Source organism: Astatotilapia calliptera, chromosome 10, assembly GCF_900246225.1.
Source record: "Astatotilapia calliptera chromosome 10, fAstCal1.2, whole genome shotgun sequence".
Classification (NCBI taxonomy): Eukaryota; Metazoa; Chordata; class Actinopteri; order Cichliformes; family Cichlidae; genus Astatotilapia; species Astatotilapia calliptera.
In genome coordinates this window covers 29,726,370-29,738,431 of record NC_039311.1, presented here as the reverse complement: position 1 = coordinate 29,738,431, position 12,062 = coordinate 29,726,370, and the positions used below count along the sequence as shown (strand labels likewise).

General features: G+C 39.0%; 2 protein-coding genes across 2 annotated transcripts in view; both read left to right on the top strand.

Annotated features, from left to right (window-relative positions):
* The window catches only part of LOC113030059 (polypeptide N-acetylgalactosaminyltransferase 10-like), a 61,040-nt gene extending 57,311 nt beyond the window's left edge, over nt 1–3,729 (top strand). Inside the window, exon 5 of the mRNA XM_026181120.1 lies at nt 3,561–3,729. Within this exon, the coding sequence (XP_026036905.1) occupies nt 3,561–3,607 (47 nt within the window). The 3' untranslated portion in view covers nt 3,608–3,729. The remainder of the gene's footprint in view (nt 1–3,560) is intronic.
* The window catches only part of LOC113030056 (polypeptide N-acetylgalactosaminyltransferase 10-like), a 512,613-nt gene that overhangs the window by 367,951 nt on the left and 132,600 nt on the right, over nt 1–12,062 (top strand). The gene's annotated exons all lie outside the window — the stretch shown is intronic.

Genomic DNA, 12,062 nt, shown 5'->3' with positions numbered 1-12,062 from the left:
TACCTCGCTGTACCCTTCTCACACACGCTCGCCCACGCTTACCTCTGAGCTGCTGGAGAAGTTCATTCAGGCAGAACACTGACTCATAGGTAACACGCAAAACACTGAAACCTGCTGTTTTTGTCTTCTGTCTTCTTTTATCTCCTGTCTTCCCTCCCGTTCTTCTTCTTTTTGCTGTTCTCCTTCTCTGCATTTTCCCTGCATGTCTCTAATCTTTTCTTTGAGTGTTCACGTTTCTGTTTTGTCATTTGTTTTGTCTTATCTTTAGGATAAGACATGTCTGCCCTGTTTCATCTCTTTGACGTCTCATCTTGTTTGTGCTTCTCCTTTCTTACTTTTCAACTGTACCAAAAATAAAAAATAAGATGAGTTAATGTAACTTATTTTAACACAGCTGTTACTAAATTAAATAGTAAAGTTAATCCAGCACAGTATGTGAAATTTGTGTGGCTCATCCTGTGTTTTAAGTCAGCTCTGCTTATTTGCAAGTTTAATGCACTTAATGCTATTTTTTTTAGTTAATGTTTGCACTATATTCCACACTAAGGCTGTTCAATATAAGGATATTTATCGGATGATAATATAAAAACATCTATCGTTTCATTTTACGCTATCGTTTGTTTCATGGTGTCGCAAAATAAACTGTTTACGGAAATATTTTTCATCGTTTTAATGGTCATTATAGTGGCTATATTAATCTGTTAAAGTTCTCTCTTATATTTAATATGACAACACTACGGACAGACAAGCAACTGTTTTTACGCGTTGTCGTTAGCAACCACGACGGTAAAACAATGGCGTTGCTCCGCCTTCCGCTTGTTTGTTTTGCAAATAAACCTTTCACAATAAAGCTCAAGATCCTGTTGAGGCTTTTCAAAATAAACTAAATCGTGAAAGAGTATGCAGAGTTTTACGGATGAGAAACAAAAAAGAGGCGTTAGGTGCTAAAAAATAAACCTTAGACTCAAACATTAGAACAGGCTTTCTAGAGCACGCTGTGTAATAAATACTCGCAAAGAAAACGGCGTCCGTTACAACTTATGTCTAAAAATGTATAGCTAAAAGTCTCAACTTTAGGTACACAGCACCCAGCTGAACACACTTCATGCAAGTCGAGCTGCTCAAGATTCACAGAATTTACAGAAAATGTAAAAATTTTGTGATTTATATCGTTATCGGGATGATAGATGTCTTATATTGGGATATGAGATTTTGGTCATATCGCACAGCCCTATTCCACACACTGCAGAAGTACAGTGACACGGTACACAACATAAGTTATTGGGGAAAAAAATACAGTCCCGATCCAAAGTTTAAGACCACTTAAAAGTTTAGGACCACACCTCCAAAAAAAACTCTAGTTCAAGAAGACAAGGCCTTTGTTTTTGAAGCTCTTCAGTCTCAGATTCTGATGGTTATGGGTCTGCAGTCGACACCAGTAACACCCTTAATTTGGGTCGACGATCGTCCAGTGTCTTGACGGACGGCCAATTGGAACCATCAGCGCAGTGCTGGTTACATTTTTTTGGGGGTCTTCCACTTGACTTTTTTTGTTCCATAACCATCAGGATCATTTAAGAAATCCCAAAAACCTGTCTTACTGCATCCCACCTCAGCAGCGATGGCACACATTCAGCAACCCTTTCCCCTTTGCCATCAGAACATCATGACAGTGTGACTACCTGACAGAAAATGACACATTTTTGCACAGATTTGGCCTTTTAAAGGCATGTGGTCTTAAACTTTTGATCAGCTGTGAAACTGCTTGTTTCATTTTAAGTGTTGTTTTCAGTAAATTGCATGCTCAAAAAATGTTTTGTCTCAGTCCCACTTCTTCTTGTTGCATGTTGAAGCTCTACTTTGGAACCTTGTTAAGATCCAACCATGCAAAGTATGAATTTTTTTTTTCTTTTCTTTCATTTTATTTTTGGTGCCATTTTTTTCAAGTGGGCTTAAACTTTTGATCAGGACTATATGGGAACACACCTACAAAGCTGAGTGTAGGCAACTACGCTCTTCTTTAAATGAAGTTAAATGCACAAATTTAGCTCAAGCTATGACTGCATTATGTGGCTTTGAATCCATTTCAGTGTGGTGGGTTTACATTTTTTTTTTTTTTTTTTTTTTTTTTTTTAGTGGTTTAATATCATATGTTATCTGACTTTGACATTTCTTCATATTTCAATTCTTGGTTATTTCTGTTGACTCTTGCTTGCTTGTTTTATTTGCCCTGACTGTTGCAAAACTTTCCAGCGTCGTTCATTTGTCATCTCACATTAATGCATTGTTGTCCTTTTTATTTACATTTTTTTTTTTTTTTTTTTAATTAGTTTTCTTGTGGTCTTTTACCTCACGGCTGTGACATTTTGCAGTTGCAGACAAAGAACAAAACCCGCCAATGGGCAAACTATGTAATGGATCTTATTGGAACACACAAACCTGACATTCAGAGAGTAGTTCCTGTAGTGCTTTTTCCCCTTTTTAGATCTAAACCAACATGTTTCCTGTCTAATTGCTCGATGTTGTCAGTAATGTAGTAACAGCAGTTCTGAGCAGTCTCCCTTTTCAAATGACTTCCTGAAACAGATTCCCTTTGTGAGCTAAATGGAAATAAATTTCTTTGTATCAAGTCTGCTGTGTTGCAGTGAAATCTTGGAGTATTTAGTTAACAAGTAGTTTATAATCACTTTTCATTTGTTTTTTGTTATTTTGAGTATTTTAATTGCTGTATTTTTTTTTTTAACGGTATTTTTTTACTGTTGCCTTCAGCTGCTGTTTCTCAATAATTTTTCAAATTTAGGATAAAACGTTCTTTCATTTTTTTTCTTGCCTTCCTTCCCTCCTTCCATTCCTTTCTCCATCCTTCTGTCTTCCTCATCCATCTTTGCCTTCTTCTTCTCTTCCATTGTTCTTCTTCTCTCTTCTTCCTTCTTTTCATGAACACATTTCATCAAAAGTCATCATATATAAAATCATAAAATTTTATTTTTAATTAATTTTTTTATGCAACGGTTTCAAAAGGACAGCCATCAAATTCCAAAGAGGTCATTTTCCCCCCCAATTTAAACCAGGTTTTCTTTTGTAAATGAAATATGGGTTAATGAAACCTATAAATCACTACATCATGTTAATTTACACACTGTCACGGCTTTTTTTTGCAGTATGATACATGTGAGCATGAATAGCTTTATGTATCAATATTAGCTCAGTACAGCAAATTACATTAGGTGAAGAGCAAAGCTGAGTTTAGTGCAGATCAGGCATCTAATCAACACACAGCTTGCTGGTTAAGGTCTCAGTCAATGTACATTGATCTGACAGAGTGGATTGGTGGATCTTTTCTAAATTACCACCACTGTTAGTCATGATATGTGTACACTCAGTGCTGTGCACGCCTGTGAGAAGCTAAAGGAATATAAAACTGGCCACGGTGATGCATTGGTGTGAGTCTTAAAATGATCCTGAGTTGTCATCGTAATGTTTTCTGCTTGTTTCTTCTTCTCCTCTTTTTTGGGACTGTGATATGTGTAATCTGTGGGAGTGATCTCCTTCTCTTCCAGGCATCAGATCAACAAAGCTCCTAAATCTGACTCTGGTGGAGCCTTGAGCCTGATTGGCTGCTGGGATTGTTGGCTGCGACATTACTAACCTCAATTCTGCTCTCTTCTAATCTCTTTTGCTGCCGACATGGAAAAACTTTAATCATTAGAAAATGATTGGCAGTAAATATCAGTTTTCATTGTATTTCAATCAAAGAACAAGTGTTGCTCTTTTTTTTCTTACTTTTTTTTTTTATTGCCACTGACATTCAACAGTCATAAAGTAAGAAATTCATCATAGAAAAGCAAGAGGGACCAATTTCCCCTCCTACAATGGTCTCAGTAGAAAATGATATGATGTACCCTCAGCACCTGCTGGGTTTTGATTAAAGCCTACGACTGAAAGAATTCTGCTTCTGGTCCAAAATCAGCCCCCTTTCTTTTTCCTTCTGTAGATGAGAGGGAATCTCATCATATGATCTGTCATGGCATGCCTGAGGTTGATTACTCAGCAGAGTACCACGCACACGTTATCGTTAAAAGAACACATAAAGCACTTTTATTTGGTAATAACCTAAATCATTATCAGATGAAGAAAAGAGGATTACCTTATCTACTGTGTACGTATAGTAAATGATTAAAAACACCATGACATAGGCTCCCCTTATCCTTAAAATTGCACTAATCAACACTTCCTTTCCTACAATAGATGATATTACTGCAGGTAATTTGATTGGCATTGCATAAAGTGATTAACCCACGGTGCATTCTCACCTGATCCTGCAGGTTCCCTGAAAGAGTTGGTTTTCCAGCTGTTTGCTTTGCCATTTCAGCCCTTCATTTTACTTTGTTTCACGCCCATTGCTTCTACTAAGCTTTGAACCAAATGAGAATGATGGCAGACAAAGTTTGTAACTAGTTGGTGAGCATAATGGAGCGTTCAATGGCAAACAAAGAAATGTTTGGGGTTTTTTTTCCCAATTCCGTATTAGAAAGCTGAGAAAGGATACTTTGAAAAATCTCAGTACAGCTTTTTATAAGAACTTTATCCATTAGAACCAATAACACCTCCAAACATGTCAGTATTTCAACTTTGCACTTTTAACAATCACAGTTGCTACACTAGAGAAAACCGTGGTTGAAGACCGTAGCGCCACCAAACTCTCTGCAGTGATGTCATTGACCTTGAAATTGTTGCTATGAATCTAAGATCAGGTCTTTGTCTTTAACTGATAAATTGGCAAAAATGTACATGGATGTCAAGCAGTTTAACCGCCAAATGGCGTAGGCAGTTGTCAGCCTTGCTCTGACATAAGAACATGACCTGAACACAACCGTTAGCTACTAGCTGACTTGGGTCCCCTAGTACAACCGTCCCCAACGTTTTTGTGCCACGGACCAGTTTAATGTCAGACAATATTTTCACGGACCGGCCTTTAAGGTTTCACGGATAAATACTACAAAATAAAATGATACGACCAAGACAAAAAACGATGGTGTTTTGTAAATATAATAATAAACACGAATTCATGTGTAATTGTGTAACTTTATTATCAGCATCCTCCTGAAATGCGCCAACAACACTGAGAGTAACATCCTCCCCTCTGCCCCTTAATGCTCTCTGATCGCTATGGTAACACGTAAATATTTCTATCAAAATAAGAGACACAACTACAACACGGGAAAAGACCCAGGGAAACAGAGTTAACGCTAAAAACCCTGAAAACCATAAATTTCACACCCGAGCCTCAAACTCTGGCAGCCCGGTACCAAACGACTCTGCCCGGGGTTGGGGACCGCTGCCCTAGTGCAAAGAGATCTGCAAAGATTCTCTCAGATTGACTACAAGATGTTGGGAGTCTGCTTGTGTTTATACATTGGACGACACTTGTATGCAATCCTTTATCAGTCTGTCTGACATTACACCGCGGCTGTTTGGTGACAGATTTCCATCCACCTTGCAATTGAAAGTGGTTGTTGAATGTTGAGGGTGTTGCACCCTTAACCGTCGACCAGTTGGTGATCACAACTGCAAATGTAATAAAACAACCAAGCAGCCACCGACTTTTTTTTCTTTCTGTCTCTTTCCCTTCCCTGTCTTGTTTTACTCTACAATGATTGAACCATGAAACGGTGGTAGGCACTTCAGCAGCCTTATCTCTGGTTCGAACGAGTCGTTAATGTCTGATTTGTCAGCTCTAAAAGTTGTCAATTATCACTTAATGATTTTTCTCCTCTTAATGAAAAACTAAATTTAGAAAATAAAAGATTTTTTTTTTTTGCTGTGTTGTTAAAGATAAAAAAGAAAAACCCAAAGGATTTTGATTTTGCAGCTCCATTCTTTCTCTTTGGCGTCTTATCTCTGGCATATTATTGTGCTCAGACATCGTCGTAGCACAGTTTCATTAAACCAGGCACCATGTGAATCCAGATGTATCCATCACTGTTAACTGTGTTCTGTGACAGTGACGGTCCCGCTCAGCAGGACCACCGAGCCACACTGCAGTATTCACTGGAAGCCTGTCACTGACTTGAGATTGATAGTTGGATTATTCCCTCCGCTGCCTGATGGGATCAATTAGACAACTGTCTGAAAAACAAACATAACATTTGATAACACTGAATTTTAATGAAGGGAGGAAAAAAATCGGTATGGTAGAACGAAAGTATTAAACTTGACACTGATTGTATTCTCAAATGTTTAGTGAACGGCTCTAATTGTTTCCAAACATGTAATTAGTTCTATATCCTCGGTAGGAAATTTGTTGCCAGCAATTTGAGATGGCATGACACGTCCTAAATGATAGTTATCGTGTTTTGGCAGGAAAATGAAAGTGCTGTGTAGAGGCAGGTGATAAATGGGCATGGGAAATACATTTACTCACAGAGTGAGACAATCAAGAGGCGTGAAACAACATTCAAAGAGGGGAAGATGGGTGAGAGTTAATGGGAATGACAATGTCAGAGATGTGAGCTTGGTGCTTTGTAGAAGAATGAAGCGATTTATGACTTTCATCAGACCATATTAGTGAATACCTTGGACATTAGGTCGTCTCTGGCACACCTGATGGTTGACCATGGTTGATAGATTGGACTGTAAAAGGCACCTTCACATTTGAATGAATACAATGGACAATTAGAACAGAGGTTTAAGAGAAATATGTATAGAAGAGGCCTTTTTTCAGTATGCATAATTATTTTATTTTTTTCCCACTTTTTAGTGTGAGATCAGTGTTGACTTTATATTTGCAAGGACATCTGAGAACATCAGGACCTGAAAAGGGAGCAATTAAATGCTAGTGCCTGGCAAACATTGGCCACTTTGATCAGAGTACTTTACTGACACTGCAATCCGGTTGTTCAGTGATGATGCGACGAATCCTACTTCCGGGCCTAAAGTAGTCTGCGTTTAATATGGCTTTTGTGTTGATAACATGTTTAATGTTATGTATTTTCTTCTATTTGATCTCAAAAAGCTCCTAAAACAGTCAGTGATGACTGTTGACCTCCCTCGGCTTTTATTACCACTAATCATTTATTTAAGCTCAGTTTTTTAAAACCTTAGGATGTAACTACAGCCCAGCCCATGCAGCAGTACATGAATGACTAACCTCGTATTGTGGATGGATTATCTCAGTTGTTCTCCTGGCTGAAGTTTGGTCCTTTTACAGCATCCTGCCATGCCATTACATTTGTTCCTGACCACCGAGAAGACTCACGTTAACTTTTATCGAGTGGAAAAAAAGTTAGCTTGTTTATATTATGCTAACATAGCTGTGTCGCTAGCACATCATTATATACCAGCTAGCCCAACTTCAGTAACCCTACAAACGTCACTGCTGTTTAGTTTTCTGTCTTCATTTATGCTGGAAGTGATAGCAGAGCTGTACGTTTTAATTTGTTTCCAAAACCCTGCAGTCAGGACATGCTATATTGTATTTAGATAGAAGCTAGCGAGCTAACTCCCTGCTAACTTCTAACTCCGTTAAATGTCATAAATTCCGTTTTCATGGATGCCTGGATGTTAAACTCAATTGTTACACCTGGTAGAGCAGAACGCTGATCATTTTATTAAAGATGAAAGACTTTAGACAGTTTTTCAACTCTCACTAATGCCATAGTGATCGTTTGATATATGGACCTGCAGCGGAGTTTAGGCCCAGACACGGCTAGTGACGTCAGACTGAACAACCGGATATCAATTGAGAACTTTAAATTTGGGAAAATAGTCCCCCTCTTTTGGGGGTTACAGTTATTATAGTCATCATACACATTCCCTTTTCCTCGCACCATAAAAGGTAAGAAAACTAAACCTTTTCGGTGGTTACTGTCAGTCATTTAAATGCATGAACTGTTCCTCTGCCTTAGTAAATGCTTTGAGTCATTGGTGTCAATTAGTCCTAGAATTTCATAATGGCATTTCCATTTGAGTGGATAGTTTTGAAACAATCAATTTTGTCTTTTTATTTCCTGATTTTAATACCTGCTGTGTTTTTAGATAGATGGCATACTTTTAGTTTTATAGAACATTACTGGGAGAATCACCGCAGCTTTTTTTTAAGTCTCTGGAAGTCGAGCATATTATCTGACAGGATTCATCACAGGAACATAGATTAGAAAATGCAGTGAAATTATTTCATTCCTGTATATTTGATTTGATTTTTATTGAACCCTGACAGTTTGTGCTGCTGATGGGAACCTTTGAACACTCCCCAGACAACAAAGAGCCAGAAATGTATAGTGTGAAGCAGGGCTGCGGATAAACCACTTAGTTACTTTGGGGTACTTGATTATACGATGTCAGTTTTACCAATGAGAACCTACTTATGCTTATAAGAGACTATAGCATGAAGTATGTGCTGTTCTACTGGGTCAAGTGTTGCAGGGATCTTTCAATAGGTTGGTTGTGCTGCATGTAAATATTGTCTTAGGAGGGTTAGAGAAAGAGAAATTTCCAGAATGTCCAACTATAATCTGTTTTCCTCTTTATTCAGCAGGCTAGAAAGTCCACCTTCAGAATTGGTTTTGGTGTTCTTGCTATTGTTTTGTGGCACATTGTGAACTGGATGAAACACACATCTAAAGCATATCATTAAACACATCTCTTACTGTTTGGCTACCATCTTCTTCTTACTTTGAGGAGTCTCCACATAATGTGGCTCCCTCACACTATTCCTAACATCCACCTTTGTTACACCAGCCCTCTGTATGGCCCCTTACCGACACTCAAGAGTCTTCGGTGGTTTCTTTTTCTCTTACCTGGTGTTTCAAGTATCCTTTCCAGTCTATCCACTGTCTGCACATGCCCAGACCATGTTAGCTTTGCCTCTCTTACTTTTTCTCATAACTCCATAACCTCTGCTGTCACCCCGGACTCATCTCCCACTCCTCCCACTCCTCCCACTCATCTACATTTACTACCTCTACTCCTTATTTTACCGTTACATCTGTTCTGTGTTGCTTTAAGTTTTATTCCTCTTCTCTCCAGTGCATACCTCCACCTCTGCAGGTTCCCAGCATCTGTTCCCAGCTCTCACTACAGATCAAAATGTCATCTGCAAACATCAGTCCATCGAGACTCCTCCCTGACCTCGTCTGTCAACCTGTCCATCACACTACAAACAAAAAGGGGCTCGGAGCCAATCTCAGATGGAATCCCACCCCCAGCTCGATTCAATCTGTCACTCCTTCCACATACCTCACCGCTGCCTCACTGTCCTCATACATGTCCTGTATCACCGTCACACACTTCTCTAGATCCACAGAGACTCAGTAGTAGCGCCTTCTGACCTGCTCTGTACTTCTCCATCAGCACTCTCAAAGCAAACATCACATCTGTAGTGCTCTTTTTCAGCATGAAGCCACACTGCTGCTCACCTCTCTCCTTAACCTAGCTTCAAAAACTCCAGAGCTGCTTTGCATGTTGAACTGCTCTCTCTGCAGAGCAAAATTGCCACTAATTCACTGCACAGTTGAGAGCAACATTGGGCTGACACAGCTACTCTATATATCATTAATAAAGGTTGACGGTCCTGCAAAAGTCTTGGAGCTTTCTTTTTACAGTTACTATGATGTGGTGCATCTCATGCCTGGGTTCTACTACTTTGATGAGAGCACAAAAACTCATATTATCTCCAACTGACAACAGCTGGTCAGTGTATTGGGGAAGAGCTTGTTATTTTCACAGGCTGGGAGTCGTCTCTGGACGTTTTCTTTGGCTTCTTCAGTGCTTGCTGAAAAGCTGCCTGTTGTCGTTTCCTACTGTATGCTTTAGTAACTCCTTAAACTCTGCGTTTATTGAAACTGGCTTTTCAGATGTGTTTTTCATTCCTGTTTTTTGACATTTTAACACAGAATAGCAGAGCACAGGATTTGCTTTGTTTAGTCATTGGTAGTTTTACAAATATGCATGTGAGTAAATGAGAATGCACAGTTCCAATTCTGATATTTTGTGGAAAGATAATTGGCTTGAAGAAACTAGGAAACAATTGCTCCAAGTACTGACCAAAATAATGAGCCAATTGATGTACAAATATAGGTATCAACATGACCCTGCTGACTATTATTGGCACACTGACTATTATTCATCATTTATTTCATTTGTGATACCTGAAGAACTTTAAAAGTAGCCTGTTATTTCTGTAAATACTTCCTTGTTACCTTTGAACAAATAGGGGAAGAATAGAAACAAAATCAAAACAAAGACCAGGATGTGAGGGAAAAATAAAAGATTGATTGGACAGGAGGTTATTCGTTCTGTATCAGTATTAGTGGGCTAGCGCTGAGAGCTTCTGTGACAATGATTGTGACAAAATTGAGTAGCCTGTTAGCCCTCAACTTAGTAAAGGAAAAAGAAGACAGATGGCAAAAAGAGAAGGATTTAGAAGGACAGAAATAACACAATAGGGCAGGAATCCATTGTACACAAACAGTGTAATGTCAGGAGACATGGATATTCTGTGGACAAAGATGCCTGCGGTCTCAGTGAAACCAGTTAGACCTGCCAACCTGCCCAGCTACAGTAAATGATGAGCTTCAGCTTGGTGAGAGGAGAGAGGGATGAAGGAGGGGTGGCGGTGCGGGGAGGTCAGCTCACTCTTCATTAGGCTGTAATTGAATTTCCACAGCCCGTGCAGGGAGGATGTTCAGCTCTCGCTCTCCCTGCAGGGGACTGTTGGCTTGCTCCAGCTTCCCAACCTCCCCAGTACTTTCAAGGTTAGCTCAGCTAATGGGCTAGTTTCTCCATGGATTTTTCTGCTCACCATCTGTCATCTGCATGTCTGACCATGTAGGCGAGTAGGTGCACACTCCATTATGTGATGCTGTGGTTACTAGAGAAAGAATACAGTAGGGGTGGGCAAAATAGCCCTAAAATTAATATCACAGAATTTTGAGAATTTACACTAACAAAATTTCTGAAATGATATAAAAAGCTGAACAGCGTTTTATTGATGCTCACAGCATGCAGACAGCAACATAAGTAGATGCATTAAGTAAAGGCATTTTCCATTATTCTTTTCCAGTGAGCTACTGTCACTGATGACATTCTTCCGAATTTGAAATGAGAATCTATTGAAACAAGATGCACCAGCAGCATTATAATGTAATAATGGTGAAGCAGCAGAAATCAAATGTAAGCACAAACTGTAAAATAACTGCTTAACACAAGTTTATCCATAACTGTCACATAATAAAACATACATTTTGTACAGATCTTGGTTTGAGCCTTTTAACCATTTGCTTTAACGCCCTCCTTTACGTCAGTCATTTCCATCCACCTCATGTCATATGGAGCGCATCTACTGAGTGCTCCAACGACTGGTGGAGTCATTTTAGATTTGGGTTGCAAAAGTTCCTAAAGTAGTCAAAAAGTTTGTTTCCACTTTTAGAGGATCATTTTCATGCAAAGTACTGTTTTGTTGGAGGTTGTTGAAGTAACTCGCTTTCCTGGCACTAAATCACTATCGGAGGCTGACACGCCCGGCCTGGTCTTATTGTTGTGCGCACCAGGAAAGGCATGGTGTTGCTATAGCAATATTATTGCCATTACGATGACATTTTTATATTATATAAAAGTTATTGTGAAATAATCATAGAAGATATGATATGGAGCAGCTTTACTAGGAGTGCAGAATGCCACCTCTGTCCTGACTCAGAGGACTCAGCAGTGTCTTATTGTTAAAGCTGTTCACAGACTCCAAAAATGAGTCTGTAGGTGGCCTGTGTCTAAATCCTCAAGTGACTTTGAACAGTTATAAAAGAGAGTTGGTGTAAATTTTGTATTTTTGTATTTTCTTTTTTGTATTCATTGATAATGTGCAAAATAGAACTTCATAAACCTCTGCAATCTTTGTCTTTGTTTTTCACTGGTGGTAGACTATGGTATGGACTATGGCAGATTAAATGAATGAAAAAGTGCTAAATAATGTTTTAAAACATGAAGGTCCAGTGGGACACAGGCAAATGTCTCCTGGCTGCTAACCCTACAGAACTGGAAGCTATGCCACCAGTCTATTTCAGTGT